This window comes from Taudactylus pleione, unplaced genomic scaffold, assembly GCF_031769625.1.
Source record: "Taudactylus pleione unplaced genomic scaffold, aTauple2 ptg000154l, whole genome shotgun sequence".
Taxonomy (NCBI): domain Eukaryota; kingdom Metazoa; phylum Chordata; class Amphibia; order Anura; family Myobatrachidae; genus Taudactylus; species Taudactylus pleione.
Genome location: NW_028284556.1, coordinates 2,263,614 through 2,284,169, shown reverse-complemented (window position 1 = coordinate 2,284,169; position 20,556 = coordinate 2,263,614). Strand labels below are relative to the sequence as shown.

General features: G+C 42.3%; 1 protein-coding gene across 2 annotated transcripts in view; it reads right to left on the bottom strand.

Annotated features, from left to right (window-relative positions):
* The window catches only part of SIPA1L2 (signal induced proliferation associated 1 like 2), a 249,628-nt gene that overhangs the window by 149,439 nt on the left and 79,633 nt on the right, over positions 1–20,556 (bottom strand). For both annotated transcript variants that reach the window (XM_088474334.1, XM_088474335.1), the window contains exons 8-9: positions 4,428–4,702; positions 2,532–2,789 (exon numbers count right to left, since the gene is read on the bottom strand). In XM_088474334.1, the coding sequence (XP_088330460.1) occupies positions 2,532–2,789; positions 4,428–4,702 (533 nt within the window). The remainder of the gene's footprint in view (positions 1–2,531; positions 2,790–4,427; positions 4,703–20,556) is intronic.

Sequence of the window (20,556 nt, the reverse complement as noted above, 5' to 3'; positions counted from 1 at the left end):
GCACAAGGCCTGACGTTACTCATAAATTGCTGATCTCATCGCAAGCAGCAAAAGCCCAAGTTGCGATTAGCATTGCAATGGCTAATTTATGCATGCCCCTGTAATGGTGTTCAAACGCACTGGCACGCCTGCGTTTCACCGACCACCCCTCCGTCTCTACCCCCAAATGGTCACTTCCTGTCAATCACTCTGCTACGGGTCTGCGTAGTCAATGCGATCGCAGTGGAGTCTTCGGGCACTGTGATGCATACACATAACGCAACAATTGGCCGATTGCATGCGTAATCGCAGTTGCCATCAGTAATAAATCAGGCTCTTAGTGCTCAGAAATTCCTCCCACATGGGTCAGTGGTGGAGGAAAACTGCTCTGAAGACCAGAGTCCTCCTCCAGCAAACATCACTTGGGACACATATGAAACAAGGAAGAATGGTGGGGTAACATATGTGAAAAGTTAAATATTACCCCACCATTCTACCCATGTTACATGTGAGAGGCTCCAGAAGCTCTAGTCTTGCACACAGGGTCATAGCGAGGGTGGTTCCAGTGGTGCTCCTGCTCCAGACGCCTGCTCTGGCCAGAGCGCTGGAGATCAGCAATCCGACTGGGGTGTGGATCACCTTCAGCTGAGCTGCCCTAAAACACATAAAGAGATCAGTGCCTCCAGACAGGGGGCATGGTGTGGGCGGCATGGCGCTTGTGGCTCCGCCCACACCACGCCCCCAGTATGGAGGCACTGATCTGTTTATGTGCTTCAGGCTAAGCTCGGCAGCAGGTGACCTGCCCACCCCTTCCCCCTTCTCGGTCGGATGGCTGCTCTCCGCCGCCCTGCTATAGTCAAGAGGAGGGAGGAGAAAGGGAGGGAGGGGGAGCTATATTAAGGGGAAGAGCTGTGTGTGTATGGGGTTTGGGTTGTTGCTAGATCGAAGTTGGAAAAAGGACTTCAGATGTCACAACTATGCGACCGCTGCAGCAGGGCCGGACCGCTACCAGTGTTACTATCCACGTGGGCATAGAGGGGGAATATAAACCTGTAGCGAGCCACCGTGCCCGAAGTGTGGTGAGCAAAGCGAGCTTGCGAGAGGACACTTTTGGCCCCTCTTTCTGAACCTGGCCCCTCCCCGTTTGTCACGGGTCACATGGTTATGACGACAGAGGTCCAGTACACCACCTTGTTCTAGACCTAGCCGTGGGGTTGGTCTGTTTATGGAGGGTGAGATTGGCGTGTGAAGGGGGGGCATCTGAGTGAGGGGGGATTGAGCTGTGTGTGGGGATCTCAGTGAATGGGGAAAGCTGTGTGTGTGATGGGGTGGCTGAGTTAGTGGGGGAAGCTGTGTGTGTGAGGGGAGGCTGAGTGAGGGGGGGAGAGTTGTGTGAGGGTAGAGGGAGAGCTGTGAGGGGTGGGTTCCCAGTAAGGAGATCTGAGTGATGGGGGAGTCTGAGTGAGGGTGGGCATTGTGTGTGTTTGAGGGGAGGAGAGCTGCGTGAGGGGGAAGAGTTGTGTGTGTGGGTCGATAAGTGTGAGGGGGAGATCTAAATGAGGGGAAAAAGCTGTATGTGTGTGTGTGGGGGGGGGAGATCTGAGTGAGGGGGGAGAGCTGTGTGTAGATATGTATATACTATGTATTTATATATATACATTAATATGGAGCCACGAGGCAGTATATTGCGTAGGACACTTATTCCGGCTCTGGGACTGAGTAAAAGGGAGGAGGGGGTGGAGCCATGGGCAATAACAAAGAGGGAGGACGGGGCAGTCCCCTCCCATCATCACCCCCAGCTTCCCCTCTTTTTCACCTCTGTAGTGGGTCCCACCTACCACCCTGGCCCTTAAGTCAGACTGCCTGGTTCATACGAGGGAGAGAAAATGCAGCAGTGTCCATTCTTCTGAGGGAAAGACTGAGCCAGGTGCTGCTGCTGCTGCTGAGAGCCTGGGTCGCGGCACCCGTGACTGGGAGGAGCCTAAGCGGTGAGTCTGGTGAGGTCACGCATGACTGCTCTGACGACAAGAAGGGGCACTAATGTTTATTTTTATTTCCCTTTGATTTGCTGGACACCTGACACACTCGGGGGTGTGGGGGTGGGGGGGTTATGATGGGGGAGCAGTAGCACACACATGCTCCAGGCGCCAGTAAATGCATACCTCCAACAAAGCCAATCTAAAGAATTATGCCCACAAACTGAATTTGAGCCATAATGGCATTTCTGATATAGCTGGAAAGCATTGAATGTGATAAGGAAAAGGACATTTTCAAGGCCTTAGAAGAAAAAAAAAGTATATAGTGGCCCCACTCTAATTCCATATGGGGAAAACATACCATGCAGGAAAACCAGAGCAAGCCATGAGGAAGCAGTACGTCTGTGTAGCATAATAAAAGGGTCACAGTGGGTCATTAATATGCTTCTATCAATTGATAAAATGTTTTTCCATGCCTAGACGTATTATATTTTGAGTCAAATTCTCGTGATATCTGCTATATTAATATTAGTGAGTTAGAAGCATTTTTACATTCATATAGAAAAGACACCTTACCTTGCACCATCTGGCATCTTTCTGTCAAAGGATGTGCTACGAGGAATAGCAGCTTGGGATTGCTGGAGGAACTGCTGGCATTGTAGTCTGTCCAGTGTTTCTAAAATTGGAGAGCCACGTGAATGAGGTTGTTCCATGGAAGTCTGCACTTGGTGCCATGTAGTACTACATCTGAAAGGGGTTTTATATTCACATGGTGTGCCTTCTCTGTCAACTTTGTACTCCACCATAGGCATTCGGCAGAGTTCTGTGAAGCCCCTGTATGATCACAATAAACACAAAGCTCAAGTACATATTAAAGAAGGCTAAGTATGTTTTGCTTTTTTTTTTAAATGTCTATATTATTACAACTACCCTAATTGCGGCAGTATGTGCACATGTGTTGTGTGTGAAAGCTATCTATAGAGAACCCCGACTAATCTCATTGCCGGCATGGATTACTTGCAGCAACAGCAGCACTATAATTGGTGTTAACCCCTAGATAGAAAGGTAGAAACTAAAAAAGCCCTGCTTAGGACTTTTCCCCCTATGATAAACAGCAAGCCCCAACTTAGGCAAAGCTATTGCCGGGTATCACCGGCGAGCCCTTGTAGTCTCCCTATGGCAACAGCTTTTTCCCCATGCAAAGCATGGAGAAAACTATTTAAGAAGTATATGTACTAATGCATACCTCTTACCGCTATCGCCGTCACAGATATTTTTCTCTTTTTTTAAAGTTTTTTTTGTTTTTAATTAAAATTTTTATACTTTTTTTGGAAACTATTAGTGAAAGCCCAAGTCCACTCTTCCAGTGCACAATAAATGGGTAAACCAGAGATGCCAGGTCACACATCCGCGACAAGACCTGGATTGGCCAGACGAAGCTACAAGAGTAATCTATTTTGGTTAAATTGCTGTCATATAGATGCGATAAGCGATGATACAAAAAACTGTTCTATTGCTGCAAAACAATAGACTGAGTAATCTTTATAGATAGAGTCCCTATCCTTAGCTAAGGATACCCAATATCCATGTTGCGAACCACTACACCTTTCATTTGATTGGTTTTGTAGATATAAATTTAAAAAATCTAGTATATTTGGCATAATACCTCTTACTGGATAAATAAAGGAATCTCAATGCTGCTGAAGAAATGAACTAGCTCAGTATTATTGTCTGGAATTGTTATGGGGGAGTATCAGAATTCACACATTCCTCATGTGTCACTTTTATTTTATCAACTGATGCTATGAATCACCGCAGCTCTCTACTTCTTGACAACTATTTAAAGAAGTGAGAAAAAACGATGTAGTATTTCCAGTGACAACACTTCCTTCCTTTTTCAACAACAGATGAGAATTAGATTCATACATAAGATCTATATTTGCTATCAAAAAAATACTAATTAATCAATTCTCGAAGCATTAGCATAACATCTAGTAATGTACAATAACAACAAAGTAAATTTATTTAATTTTTTTCTTATTTCAGTAGGGTACCCCAAAACATTTCTACTCAACTTCCTCCCTGGTATGAAAAGAATGACATTTATACCCATTATTTCAGTATTACATAGGTTAATTTTCGTTTTACTCTGTACTACTAATAACATTTAAAGTGTATTAATTTATTCTAGAATTCAGTAGTTCAGTAGGCATTATATAAGAATGGAATAATTTTTTCCATTTTCATGTTAGTATGCCTTAAAGAATAACCCTATACAGTTTTTCAGTCCTATGGAAATCCCAAGTACAGTATATAACACATGCACAGTATATAAAACTGAAAACATCAAACACGAAACACAATATATATTTCATGTAATTGTTGAATAAAAGTAAAAGAACCCTTTGTAAATGAATACACACACGCACACACGCGCACACACACACACCTGTAGTACACCTTGAGGCATACCTTCTAGGTGAACCATCTTCATATGGCTGTATAATCACTGCTTTTACTGTGATTGAATTACGAAGGAGGTCGATCATTTGTTCATGAGTCAATGTTGCCACAGCTACTTTGCAAATCTCAACTAAACGACTGCCTTGCCTTAAACCGGCCTTCCATGCTAAACCAAAGGCTTCCACATCAGCAACAATCCCTTCAAAGTTCACATGAAAGCCAAGCTGACCCAGATTGTTCCTTCTTAAGATAATTTCTTTGGTTTCACATCCTTTAGTCACAATCTAGTCATAAAAATTGAAAGAACAGAATAACAGACAATTTAATAACAGGTTCATACCATGTATAGGTTTATTCTCAAACATTCCAACATTTGCATTGGGTACTACTGTATATTATTTCACTATGATGGATCCAATATAAATCTGACTTGGTGTACTGGAGTTGCAGCATATAATTCTCAGCAGATTGAGCAGAGATAGGGTAACTATGTATGTGGGAAGGGGATGGGTAGGATTTACATTTTCCTTCTGTACTCCAGATGGTGACAAGCAAGTATACCACTCCTGGCACAAATATCCCTGCATTATAAGGTAAAATTATACATGCTAAAGGACATTTATAATAATGGTGTAAAAAAATCTACAAATATTGGAGAAACATGATCATGTGATTCTCCAATAATTCCACTTTTTACCCCGCTTCTCTTAACCACACTTTATCAAACAGGAGCTGCAGGCTTCCTATGAGTACTATTGACTAAAGTAGTTACACATGTATTTATTGCATGATGATGCAGGCTGTCTAAGACTCAGGTCTGGACTGTCACTCTATAAACTCTGGCATTTGCCAGAATGCTTGGTATATATAACTTTATTAAATGTGTTGTACAACATCAGTAACCCTGCAGTTCTGCTTTTCATTGTTTTGAGCTGCAGCTAGTGAGCACTTTACACTCCTGTGTTCAGGACAGTCCTGATTTGTGGGCTCTGTCCCACTGTCACATAATGGGGATTTCATTGTTGGGAAAGTACAGAGCAGCAATGAATGGATGCTGTGAAATCCTACTTTAAATCTCTCTACGGCTGTTAACGCCATGTGGACGCACCTTGCGTATGGCGATACGCAAATGTGAATGCACAGCGTACGCAACGTGTGATGCATATGCAATACCTTCCCATATTGCAACAACACCAGTATGCATAATAATTGCTATCTTCATATCAAAATACAATGTTAATTACATTGCAATATAGATCACAGTATAATAACCTTATGTGAAAGCAAGTGAATACACACACACACCAGTTTCTGTGGTCCAACGCACAAAATTAAATATTGTATTGAAAGAATATATAACATTATTATTACAAGTTATACAGTGGTACAATACAGTTCAAGAAAACAGGTCAGAGTTACAAACCAGTATACATTCTTTCGCATGTGCTCCCTGGATCCAGAGTGCAGTCGTCACCAGATAACTGGTAGAATACAGCTACTGGACTCTGGATCCTGGGAGCCTTATTTTATGCAGTTAAATTATGGGTGTGTACAATAGCAAGTTGTGTCTCCTTCCATTGGTCCAGGGGCGGGACATTTCCAGTTCACTGGGGGTCATTGACTGATTCAGTGGGCGATGCCTAGGCTCAGGACGCTGTTACAGGAGTTCACCTCTGGCTTCCCTCCGAAAAACTAGGTCAAATCAACCATTGTTATATGCTATATTAAATATAAATCCGGCATTGCTAATATCTGCTTGCCGCAATGTGCGACAATCTATTCGCAATCACCGGATTACTGCTAACACAATTCTGTACATGTTGACCCCAAACACGATGTTAATATGTGATCCCGTTCCTGGACTATGTATAGATGGTTTTCTTCTCTTCAATATATATTTGTATTTTTTGGTGTTATCTCAGAGGAAATATGCAACCATTACAGTGGTACAATGGTTATAGTAAAATAATGATTATGAAAGGAAAATTTGGAAATGCCTAAAAATGTATTGGGAAATATTAGATTAATGTGTGGCCAATCAAATTAATCTCTCACGGACCACAAGGGGGAACTTGTCACCACAGCTAGATGGCAATCAATTGTAAAATAAAATATACCTTAGGAATATGAGGATGAGAGACATTGCCTAAATTGAAAACATCATTAATTGTTACTTTAGATACACTGCACATATATATTTTAAATTGAGAAATATATTAAATAGGTTTGACTGTATAAATGTTTAGTAGCATACATGTAGAAATATTTTTTTTTACACTGAGACTATGGGTCATTGTTATAAGAAACAGGTTTTATGTGTATGTCTGTGTGTGTTTGCATATATATTAAGGAACTAGGTAATGTCTGCATACAGATACAATATGTCTGTAACAAATAAGATAAAATCAGCAGGTCATTTCGCTTAGATCACTCAAAATGCACACAGATAGTGGTATGCGCAAAGACCACAGATATCCACATACCCTTAGCAATTGTACGTTATCTGGCCCATTGTTCAAAGGAACTTACAACATAAGATCAATTGATCCACATACAATTCCCAATTGTTGGCGTTTACACTCCAAACAAGCAAAGGAAAAACCTTTGATGAGCTATCAGACTTTAAGGCTCAGCAAACTTGATTTACAACTCCTTTGAGATTAACTGGCTAACCTATAATTCCCTATTGCATTGGAACTTGTGAGAATATGCCAGTTAATACATAAGATTTGGGATATAAGGCATTATTTAATTTTTATTTAATATTTCTGACTTCGACAATGCCATGCGCTCCTGTGACAAGTGCACATGGCAGTTAAAACGTGAAAAGAGAGAGACTTGAGGCACATAAGTGGCAGCTCTAGGCCTTCCCCTGCTCATTTGTATTGTTTGGAGGTATGTGCTCAGCCCCCTCTAACATACTGTGTAAAGTGGTGGCAACTATAAGCGACCTAAAGACTGATAGTGCCATCTGTGACATTTACCTATGACAAAATCAACAAACAACAACATTTTACTTTTTCACTCTGGGAGGATGCGGAGAGGGAGAGGTAGCAGATGTGGCACCCTGAATCACATTATCATGGCTTCATCTCTCGCTGCTCAATGTCGCCATTTGTGTCATTAAGTAGCATGGAGGGGCCACGATATTGCAAATTAATCGCTCCAGGAAGCCCCCGGATAACCACTCCTCTGTGGAAGAGTACAGGATCCCAGAGGCTTAGCAACCCTTCCAGGAGTGCGACTGTCCAATATTTGTGAGTCTCCCGTATATTCTGGGAGGGTAGGCAAGTATTATACTCAAATGTAATATGGAATGATTTGTTTGTTTGGGTGTTTTTCAGTTCCACAATATACTAAGCTGTGCATGTAGAATGCACCACAACAGAACACTGGATAACAGAGGTAGGTGATCTGTGACTCAGCTATTGTGATAATACAAGTCTCAAAATAACACACCAGATTTTTCCTAGGATTTGGAATTCCATACCTTGGGAACCAAGATTACATCTGGTTTTGTAGGAAATTAAAATTTTTTTTTTTTTTGAATTGCCGAATCTCGGGTGATTTTCCTATTTTTAAACTCGCAAATTTATTAAGAAGTGAATTTAGCTGAAAGTGAGTTTTCCGATGGTGAAGCAGATCGAGATTTCTCCCCCGAGTAGCAAGTTTAGATGAGATTACTCACCCGAGATTGCAGTGTTTGCTCTCTGCAAAATTTTCCCGAGCAAGCAGCCTGCACATATCAGTGAGATATGTGAAGGCTGCTTATGTGGTTATCCTGTTAAAGAAGGCTTAAATCTTTAAAAAATATTACGTAGGGTCCCCCCCCAAAAAAGCATAACCAGCCCCAGACTGGTCAGCCAGTCCTGGTTCCAAAAATTACGGGGAACAAAATGAGTAGGGTTCCCCCATAAATTAGGAACCAGCACCTGGCTGCAGAGCCAGTGCTGGTATTAAATATATCTGAACATACTGGAAACACATGCCCAGCATGTTTCTGCCTATGGGAGCATTGTATCTAAACTCAGGATTAGTTAATGTTTAGAATGTTTAGCTAATGGAGTTCTGTGTATTGTTTTGGTTATGGATTGTACTCGGGGCCCTAAGTATAGGTGAGGTGAACTACACAAAGGCATAAGCATATGACTGTAATATAAGGAATAACTGGTGTATTTCTTACATTATAAAGAGCTACCAAATGCATTTTTTATTAAAGTTTGCAAAAGGACTTTCTGAGAAAGTTACCCTCCTTTGCTCCCAACAGAATGAGGACTGTTTATGCTGGGACATTGTGGGCATAAGGGGACACTATCCAGGGAATTGCATAGGAGTTTAGGCTTTAGAATTGCAGTTGAACTCCAAAGTTTGTATTCAAAAGAGGAGTTGAACTAAGCAGTGGCATTATACTGTGTAGCAGTGGCGGGCTGGGCCGAGGGGCAGGGCGCCATGTGCCCCCCGGACCGCAGCGTCATGCAGGCCGCGGGCCGGTGCAGTCTGTGTCACTGTGACACAGACTGCACCGCGTGTGTAGCGCTGACTGGACGGAGTTCGGTCAGCGCTACACTGACAAACACACAGCCGCCGGCTCCGGCAGCTGTGTGTTTGTTGTAAGCAGCAGCCAATGAGAGTCTGTCAGACTCTCATTAGCTGCTGCGTCCACTGCGGGAGCCGCTCCATCTTCCGGCTCCCGCAGTGGGCAATGGGAGAGACGTCATGATGTCATATGACGTCTCTCCCATAATGCAGATCGGCCCGACCCAGGAGGACAGACGGAGGAGCAGATGGCGGCGGCGGGAGCGCGGATTCAGGTAAGTGTTCTTTTTATTTTGTTTTTTATATTATGTGTGTCTATCTACTGGGGGGGGGTCTGTCACTACTGGGGGCACTACAAAGGAGGGGACTACTACTACTGGGAGCATTACAAGGGGGGTGGGGGACTACAACTACTGGGGGCACTACAAGTGGGGACTACTACTGGGGGCACTACAAGGGGGAGGGGACTACTACTACTGGGGGCACTACAAGGGGGGTGGGGGACTACTACTGGGGACACTACAAGGGGGGTGGGGGACTACTACTACTGGGGGCACTACAAGGGGGAGGGGACTACTACTACTGGGGGCACTATAAGGGGACTACTGCTACTACTACTACTGGGGGCACACAAGGGGGGTGGGGGACTACTACTACTGGGGACTACTACTACTGGGAACACTACAAGGGGGGGACTACTACTACTGGGGACACTACAAGGGGGGGGACTACTACTGGGGGCACTACAGGGGGGGGACTACTACTACTGGGGACACTACAAGGGGGGGCTACTACTAATGGGGGCACTACAAAGGGGGGACTACTACTACTGGGGGCACTGCAAAGGGGGGGACTACTACTACTGGGGGCACTACAAAGGGGGGGACTACTACTGGGGGCACTACAAGGGGGGGACTACTACTCGGGGCACTACTGGAGGCCTGCATAAGGGTGTTCTCTCCTGTGGCACATGGGGGCACTGCATATGGGCACTATGACAGGGGGCTGCCCTAATCTTTATTTTTACCTTACATTAATCCCATATGGACCCGCCTCCTCCCTGGAACACTTGAGGGGGGGGGGAGGGCGCCGTAGCATGCATATTCTTCGGACACCCTGGCTACACGCTACTCGTCTGCCAGGGCCGCCTGCATGCATTTGCCCCCCAGACTAAAAGTTGGCAGCCAGCCCCTGCTTATTGGTAGATTGTATTGGACATGTATGATTTCAGTATATGGCAGAGTAGATTCCATGAGGCAAGATGGATGCTGGGGAAGACACATTACCTTCTGCCCCTTCCCCACACTTTTTGCATTCCTTTATCTGTACTTCTTTAACACCACAAACACTCACATAAACACACCCCTCACCTGACAGACACACACACACACACAAAAACAGATATAGACATTACATATATCCCGGCCTTAACCCTTCCCCATCCTTATTTCTACCTTTTGTTACTTCTTTGTACTTGATTAACCTTCCCCCACTCCCGTTTTTATAAAAAAAAAACTATATATATTTTTTTATTTTTTTTTGGTGGCTTTAGTCTAGCGCTCAGTTCACAGCTGCAAGGCTGTAGTGCTTTTTAATTTGCCATTCATAGGAAAGCAGCGTGAACTTTTAAAGAAATGACAGAAAAAATAAATCAGGCAAACTTTGTATCACAGGTAAGTAAAACATCAGACTAACAAAGTGAATACCTGGCAATTAAAGATTGTGAGTTTCAATTTGAATTCACTTTTAAGTCCATTTGAATGGACAAAAGACAGAATTTAGTGAGTTAGAGTTTCAGTATACAAGCCCTCTGCATGTCACAATGGCAATAAAACCATGTGGCCACACAAATCGATATATAGAAGCCACAGTCTCTGTGGATCTTTCAAACAGAGCTACTGTGGCTACATTCCGTTATTGATACAATTATATCACCTGTGTATCAAATTAAGTCAATCCACACCAGCAGTAAAGATCCTCTTGGCACTTAGCCTATAATTGTTCAAAAAAATATTTTTGAATTTTATATATCCAATTGTGCGATTTACAGTAGACAATTGGTTACAGTATTGCCGGTTATATATATGGTATATGGTTTAATTATTGGAGTAAAGGGATTTATAATAAATTCATTTTTGAATCTTATTAGCTGTCTCAGCGCTCTCTTTTATATATATATATATATACAGTCAGGTGTATAAATATTGGGACATTGACAGAATTTTTATATTTTAGCCTCTATTCACCACCACAATGGCTTTTAAATGAAACAAACAAGATGTGCTTTAATTGCAGACTTTCAGATTTAATTTGAGGGTAATTACATCCAAATCAGGTGAATGGTGTAGGAATTACAATGGTTTCTATATGTGCCTCCCACTTTTTAAGGGGCCAAAAGTAATGGGACTATCAACTCAAAAGCTATTTCATGGACAGGTGTGGGCTATTCCCTCGTTATTTCATTATCAATTAAGCAGGTAAAAGGTCTGGAGTTGATTCTAGGTGTGACATTTGCATTTGGAATCAGTTGCTGTCGACTCTCAATATGAGATCCAAAGAGCTGTCACTATCAGTGAAGCAAGCCATCATTAGGCTGAAAAATCAAAAGAAACCCATCAGAGAGATAGCAAAAACATTAGGTGTGGCCAAATCAACTATTTGGAACATTCTTAAAAAGAAAGAACACCGGAGAGCTCAGCAACACCAAAAGACCCGAAAGACCACGGAAAACAACTGTGGTGGACAGGGCTGCCATCAGTAATGATGGGGCCCGGGACTGACAAAATAGGCAGGGCCCCTTCCCTTAGGTGGGGGGTGGTAGTTTGTCAGAGGTGGGCGTCGCTGTGGATAATGTGGGTGAACAGCATGATGGTGAGGGTGAGGGTGTGAGAGCAGGGTGAGGGTGTGAGAGCAGGGTGTGAGTGTGAGAGCAGGGTGAGGGTGTGAGTATGAGAGCAGGGTGTGAGTGTGAGAGCAGGGTGAGGGTGTGAGTATGAGAGCAGGGTGTGAGTGTGAGAGCAGGGTGAGGGTGTGAGTATGAGAGCAGGGTGAGGGTGAGTGTGTGAGAGCAGGGTGAGGGTGTGAGTATGAGAGCAGGGTGTGAGTGTGAGAGCAGGGTGTGAGTGTGAGAGCAGGGTGAGGGTGTGAGAGCAGGGTGAGGGTGTATGAGAGCAGGGTGAGGGTGTGTGAGAGCAGGGTGAGGGTGTATGAGAGCAGGGTGTGAGTGTGAGAGCAGGGTGAGAGTGTGAGAGCAGAGTGAGGGTGAGAGTGTGAGAGCAGGGTGTGAGTGTGAGAGCAGGGTGAGGGTGTGAGAGCAAGGTGAGGGTGTGAGTGTGAGAGCAGGGTGAGAGTGTGAGAGCAGGGTGAGGGTGTGAGAGCAAGGTGAGGGTGTGAGTGTGAGAGCAGGGTGTGAGTGTGAGACCAGGGTGTGAGAGCTGGAGTCTATGTACCTGATTAGTCTCCAGCCTCTCCTGCTCCTGCAGTCTTTCCTCTGCACCACATGCGGTGGCTGTAAATAGCTACAGCTGCTGCTCCCTCTCTCCCCAGCTGCTGCCTTCCTTGCACAGCCTCTCACGCTGCTCCTGCTCCAGCCATGCGGGACCCGGGGAGCAGGCAACGCATTTTGAATATAGCATTGGGTCGCAAGCCAATCAGAGCTTGCAGACCGACAGCCAATTAGGAGCTGCAGCTGCGGCCACTCCTGATTGGCTGCCGGTCCTCAAGCTCCGATCAACTTGCTGCAAGCTCCAAATTGAGAATACCGCCGGCACTTTGTCCACTACGCTGCTTCCGCTGCTATCCGGGCCCCCTTTCAGTCCGGGCCCGGGACTATAGTTCCGGCAGTCCCCCCCTGATGGCGGCCCTGGTGGTGGATGACAGAAGAATTATTTCCCTGTTGAAGAAAAACCCCTTCACAACAGTTGGCCAAATCAAGAACACTCTCCAGGAGGTAGGTGTATATGTGTCAAAGTCAACAATCAAGACAAGACTTCACAAGAGTGAATATAGAGGGTTAACCACAAGATGTAAACCATTGGTGAGTCACAAAAACAGGAAGACCAGAATAGAGTTTGCCAAACAACATCTACAAAAGCCATTACAGTTCTGGAACAACATCCTATGGACAGATGAGACAAAGATCAACTTGTACCAGAGTGATGGGAAGAGAAGAGTATGGAGAAGGAAAGGAACTGCTCATGATCCAAAACATACCACCTCATCAGTGAAGCATGGTGGTGGTAGTGTCATGGCGTGGGCATGTATGGCTGCCAATGGAACTGGTTCCCTTGTATTTATTGATGATGTGACTGCTGACAAAAGCAGCAGAATGAATTCTGAAGTGTTTTGGGCAATATTATATGCTCATATTCAGTCAAATACTTCAGAACTCATTGGTCGGCGCTTCACAGTGCAGATGGACATTGACCCGAAGCATACTGCAAAAGCAACCAAAGAGTTTGTTAAGGCTAAAAAGTTGAATGTTACGCAATGGCCAAGTCAATCCCCCGACCTGAATCCGATTGAGCATGCATTTCACTTGATGAAGACAAAACTGAAGGGAAAATGCCCCAAGAACAAGCAGGAACTGAAGACATTTGCAGTAGAGGCCTGGCAGAGCATCACTAGGGATGAAACCCAGCGTCTGGTGATGTCTATGCGTTCCAGACTTCAGGCTGTAATTGCCTGCTAAGGATTTGCAACAAAGTATTAAAAAGTGAAAGTTAGATTTAGGATTGTTTAGTTTGTCCCATTACTTTTGACCCCTTAAAAAGTGGGAGGCACATATAGAAACTGTTGTAATTCCTACACCGTTCACCTGATTTGGACGTAATTACCCTCAAATTAAATCTGAAAGTCTGCAGTTAAAGCACATCTTCTTTGTGTCATTTCAAAGCTATTGTGGTGGTGAATAGAGGCCAAAATATGAAAATTCTGTCAATGTCCCAATATTTATACACCTGACTGTATGTATATATATATATATATTCTATGCGCTGTAAGAGCTTTTAGAGATTTTCATGCATGTGCAGTTACAAAAATTTGCTCAACAACGTGAACATCAATGCGTTGACCTCTAAATCAGGCCTAATATTGAACAAAGATAAACTGAAATTAAATTGTGCTATACTGGGTAGTGATAATGATCAATAAAGAAGTCTAGTTCATAATTGAAAAGATTTAATATCTAAAAATGACATGTAAATAATACACAATAAAATAGAAAAAACTATTGTCATCAGAAAAACTTATAAAAATACACTTGACTGCAATAGACCCAGCAAAGCTGGAAATTTGAGATAGAAAGAGTCTCTGCAAACATAGAGTGGAAACACTGAGCTCCATTTGTTGCATTATTTCCCAGAGCCTGCTATTGTGTATCCAATTAGATACAATGTATCAGATCTCCTCCCGCATATTCAATTCAGACCAGCCACACCAAAGCAAACATACAGGACACACTTGTGATTAAGGTGCTGTTTAAAAGGGATAATTCCCCTCCTCAGTGTTGTGATTAAGGTGCTGTAAATGGGATAAGTCCTCCGCCTCACTGGGGGATTCCAGCGTCTAAGGCGGCCCATACACGGTAAGATTTTTTACACGATGTGCACAATTTAGATACCATTGATCAATCGTGCATATCGTGTGTAGTTTGGCATACTGTACAACGGCGATGCGTGTCCCCGCCATCGTACATCGGCATTGTAGATCTTATGAAAAAACCATAAGATCTGCGATCCGTCATGCTGTTAAATAGGTAAATGAAGCATCTTGTAAGATGCATCGTTTAACATTCACAGCAGCATGCGATGCATCGGGCTGAATTTGAAAACGTACCAAGGTGTTGTACATTTTCAAATCACCCCGTGTATGGCCCGCCTAAGACACTGGCTGTGCACAAGCTCAGCGGCATTAGATCACAGATATATCAGTCAAATAATGGAAAGCATCCAAATCGTATCCACAGGAGTACTCAATAATAATAGCAGCAGCTTAGGGGACATTTTCTCAGCCCCAGTTCTATCACCGTGACATGCAGAGTGTCTTTAGCAGAGATCGCAGTATTGCAGTGACAGGCAATAGATAAGTTCCTCAATAGCTGAATGAAAACTTATGCGTCCCGATCAATAATGCAGTGTGTTCAAGCTGAGGACACTGGAGCGGTGTGGCAGACGGAGAGTGTGATTTTAACCCATCAGGTAAAACTTGCTGCATCTGTTGGAAATCCCGCTAAGCAGTGATCTGTGGCCAGTAATTGTCAGAGGTAGGATGCAGGGAGAATGATCAGAAAGAGCCCACAGTCCTATCGCATTTCCCTTCAGTCCTGAAGGTTCATCAGAGGATTGTGGGTAGTTGTCCAGGGTAAGTTAAATAACTTCCTCAATTAATTAATCAATCACAGCTTGGGATGTTCCTTTGCAAGCATAAAGAGATTAACCCCTATTACGTTGATTTGTTCATCATATACACAGAGGTATATCGGAGATTAATTCTGACATTCACATTAATAATCATCTAGTCTTATAGACATATAAACCAGACTTCTATAAAAATATGTATAAAAAATATGGATGGTATTGAATACCTTTAACCAAAGAAAATAAATCATGAGAAATAATATAAAATATAATAATAATAATTAAAAACAGAGGAATCATAAAAAGTAAAAGAGAGGAAGAAAATTGACAATAAATATATATGCACACACATGCGTGCAAACATAGACATGCATATGACTGTGTGTATGTATATAAATACACACAAACGTATACAAAAGAAAAGGTGGGTTGAAATGATCTTCTCTAAATATTCAATAATAATAATAGGCAGAAGGAATTGATAGATGTTCTATCGCACTCAATGATGGTTAAATAAGTAGAGAGTGTAATAAACACTGGCCTAAATTAGACACCTATCAGTGGTTTACATGAAAGTAGCCATCAGATTAAAAAAAATGGAAATAAAACATATGATAGAATAATATATAAAAAAATATATATAATAAATCACATTTTTACATAAATAAAAATATAAATAACTGAAATATCAAAAAGAAGAAGAAAACAGAGGCTAAATAAATGAGGAGTTTAAACAGCTAAACACACAAGAGGTTGAACTAATCCACCTCAATTTCGATACACTCATTCAGTCCCTCCGGACAGAGGGTCCCCAACTAGTGTATCCAAAAATTCTCTCTCAAGCAGAGTTTCTTATATCTATTACCTCCTTTGTTGGTTGGTTTAATTTGTTCAATAATTGTTAATTTAAGACAGGCAGGATTACTATTGTGTTTTTCTAAATAATGACGAGAGAGACTGTGTAATTTGAAACCCTTGATAATGTTTCTTCTATGTTCTAAAAATCTATTTTTCACCATTCTGGTGGTTCTACCAACATACTGTCTATGGCATCCACACTCTAACATGTAGATGGCATAGACAGTATTGCAATTAGTGAATGAGTTGATTGAGAACTGCTCTCCTGTGATATTAGATTGGACTGTTTTGGCTTTATTAGATATGTGCGGGCATGTCAAACATCTAACAGCTCCAGATTTGTAACAGCCTTGGGGCTGTATATTCATCCCACAAAAGTCCCTAGAAGTCTCTCTCCTACCGATTTGAGTTTTATCTCTATTAGTTGTCAGCAGAGATAACTTAGCAAAGTGTTCCTCCATATTTCATATTTTCAAGCTCAAAAAAACTGAAACACTTGTATAAAAGATAGTCATTAAGCATATTGAAAGTAATGTTTCCATGGAAGTGTGGCTTAAGCAAATAACATACCATCATTGTCAGAGTCATGTAATAAAAAATAGCTGGTCTACCTTGGTTGCCTTCAATTACGGATCTTGCTTGGTTCCATTTAGAAGGAGGGAAAGAAAACTAAGGGCGCTAGTCTAATATGTGACAGTATACACTACAATATAACTGCCGCTCTCAAAAAAAGGGTGTTGTGCCCTTTATAATCACAATGTGGAGCAAAAAATGTATAAGGCCTATAGCCTTACAAGAGAGCGCTGTTCAATTGATTGAGATGCAATTCATATAATAAATTTATTCCCATAAAAAATATATATACCAATTCATACATCAACATATAAAAATGCCAGCAACAATAAATAATTAGATAAATATATGATATAAATATATCTTCTCATAAAAAATAATAATACACAATCTATATATCAGTGTGCTTAATTCCAACAGGAAACATGTATGAGGACCTTGGTCCTAATTAGCAGCAACCAGGAACAATATGTGTCCCAATGAACACCTGAAGATTCTGCAGTTTAGTAAGCAAGATTTGTTTAAAGCCAGCAGCTATCAATATTCCTTTTCATAATTGATTAGTATACCAAAAGAAAAAATGACAGAATGGCTTTTGTGTAGAGTCAGTATAAATAATCCAGGAAATTAAAAAAAAAATTATATGTCATGCAATTCCAGCTTCTCTGATTGGTTAGTGCGGTTAGTAAGCGCTTATGGAGTGGTGTTAGTATTCAAATACATGCATGTTATAGCAAGCAGCCATTTGTAATCCCATTTCGTTCACCACATATTGGGTATAATACTATCTGCTGCTGTTCCACAGATATAAAAAAATGGGCAATTGTAACCATGCAGTCCTCTCTCCAATTCCTTAATTAGCGCTATGACAATTGTCAATATAACTTTACCACCTCCACCATCAAGGTACCATGTGTAATGCATTTCTCCACCTAGTGTGCACCATCAGCGGCTTCCTCACACACCTATATTGATAGCTGCTGGCTTTAAACAAATCTTGCCTATTAAACTGCAGAATCTTCAGGTGTTCATTGGGACACATATTGTTCCTGGTTGCTGCTAATCCGGCTGCCACTGGCTCGGGGAGAGAGCCGGGTGTCCGCTGGTAACAAAATATCAGCGGGCACCCGGCAAATGGAGCCTGTTGACGGGCCTCGGGGAACCGCTCCATGGTTCGATGGTCAGCGAACCACAGGGAACAGCTCCGCGGGCCACGGGTTGAAGACCCCTGTATTAGACAAATTATACAAATCACTGACAAGAACATATCCATACATGTACTGTAGACAATATATACATGTATAGACAATCTATAAATCCATAATAACAACACTGTAGCTCTATAGGATGACAAATATGTATATTCCATGCCACATTGATGCAGTATTACATTGCAAATTAATAGGGATTATAATGCCCATTAGCTTGAGTGGAGTTTCTCCATAGGAGTAGTAATTCCACTGTGAAAATAAATCTAGGAGCCAAACTGACCCTATAGACCAGTAGCATAATGTATCTTTAGGTATACAATGTTAGGGGGCAAAGTACTGCAAAGTGTGATTGGCTCCTAAGGAAATGTGCACTCTCTTAATTTCGGGTGTATGGGCTTGGCTTGCACTGCAGTGTGCACTGATTGACCGTCCATCTGAACAGAGGAGGTCTAAGATGCCGTTTGTAGTAATACTGCAGTCAGACTGTTAAGGTACTTGTATGTACGCTGCCACCCCTACAGATACTGGGGTAGATGTACGAAGCCTAGAAGCGGTATCAGCGCACGTTATGTGCGCTGATACCGCTTCTCTCCGATGTATGATCGGGGGTCTGGGCGGTAAATGACAGGGATGCTATGCGCCCTGTCATTATCGGCGCTGCTATCTACAAGATAGCAGCGCCGAATGGCAGGGCCATGTTCGAACGGTCATACCGCATGTAGCTGTCGTTATCGACAGCCTGGCGCTAGCCTATCCCCACAGCAGGGACAACGCTATCCCTGCTGGGGCTCCTGCTGGCTCCAGAGCTGCGAGATCCCACACATGCTCAGTGGAGCCGGCCGGGACAGAGACACAGGGCATCAGCACTAGGCTGATGCACTGCTGTCTCTAGCGAGTAGCACCGGAGGGGGGAGTTAATGCTCCCCCTCTCTGGCCGATGAGACGTTCTTACATCTCATCGGTAGTGCTTCTTGCTTCGCCTCGGTAAAGAGGCGAAGCGGGAAGCGTTATAGCAGCACGTTAAGTGCCGCTATCATACATCTACGCCACTGTCTTACACAAAGCAGATTCTATTCACCAGTACAGTAAAACCTTTTTGATTATATGTTGTTTTTGAGACTTTAGCATAAGTATATCTTTTATTTGCAGTACGTGATTAAATGATATTGACTTGACTTTTTTCCTCATAAATGCCTATATGCCTAAAACCAAGACATATATATTTTTAATTTATGTTAAGTCTATTTTTAAAGATTATTCTTTGCCAATATTATAATTTCTTTACAGATATCTAGAAATTTCCTTGACTCTAACCTGCAGAAAAGGTATGTGAGATCACTTTAAAATTGTAAGCTTAAAAGTTTTGCCATTTCTATGCTACAGAAGTGAAAGAGCACCAAGAACAGGCTGAGCCTCCCCTATCATACTCCAGAGTTTATTTTTTTTAACAAATTTATTTTTAATTTTACAAAAATAAAATAGTATAACAATATATGCATAGGTAAAAAAGATATCGGGAATAAACAAAAACAAAAGATACAGAATTGCATAGTAACATATAGGCACATATAGCAAATTTAACTGAGAAATGAAAACTACTAGATATATCAAAACACATTGAAATAGACTGTAAATAACAGTGCAAAGCATAAGAAGAGAGCAAATGGGAAACGTAAGAGCATGGAAAAGAGAGGAGAAAATAGGAAGAAAAAAGGAACAGAAGAGGAGGGTGTTGGGGGGGGGGGGTTGGGTAAGTAGGCAGGAGGCCTAATCAGGGTCTATGTTACACGTTGAGGAAACCTGAACAAAAATCGCCATGGGTTTATGTCCTGATTTCTTGTTCTCATGTGGTTGGTAGGTATCTCAAGGAAACATAAAAGAAAAGAAAAAACACAACACCCAGTCGTGAAATACAGTTTACAATATATGTCACACAATGTCCATATTAAAATATAAATGAGAGTGGTTCTTCTAAAATAGAAAATTAATGGGGTTGCCCCCACACATCCCACTCACAGCCATAACAAGAAATCAGGACATAAAACCAAGAAGGGGAGTACCTTTCTGCTTTATTTGTTCCTAAGCTCCTTCACTCCCAATAAGGTTTTATTGTACATTATTTTATATATAGAGTTTTGGTGTGTGGAGTATAGGCTGCATTGGATGAGCGCACCTGGTAATACCTATTTCATATATTCTAGCCAAGGAGGAAAGACCAGAGAGACTTAGTCAGTGGTACTTTAAGAACTTCTGATAGGAGACTAGCAACCTCATCCCAGAATTGGGCTATTTTAGGGCATGACCACCATATATGTAGGTGTTATAACGTATTTAAACCTCTGGTACAATCCTTCCTATACCTTCTAAACCTTTATACGCTCCTGCCTATACCTTCTAAGTCCTGCCTATACCTTCTAGAATTGACGCTATTTGCGTACGCAGCCATACAGTAAAATAAAAGCCTCCAGACCTTGAAATGTGTTTCTAACGCACAAAGGATATTATTCAACATAAAAACAGTAGGTTACACGCTGTGATCTAAAGACAATTTAGCACTAAGAAATTATACAGACCCACGAGCACTGGGACCAGTTACCGGCATCA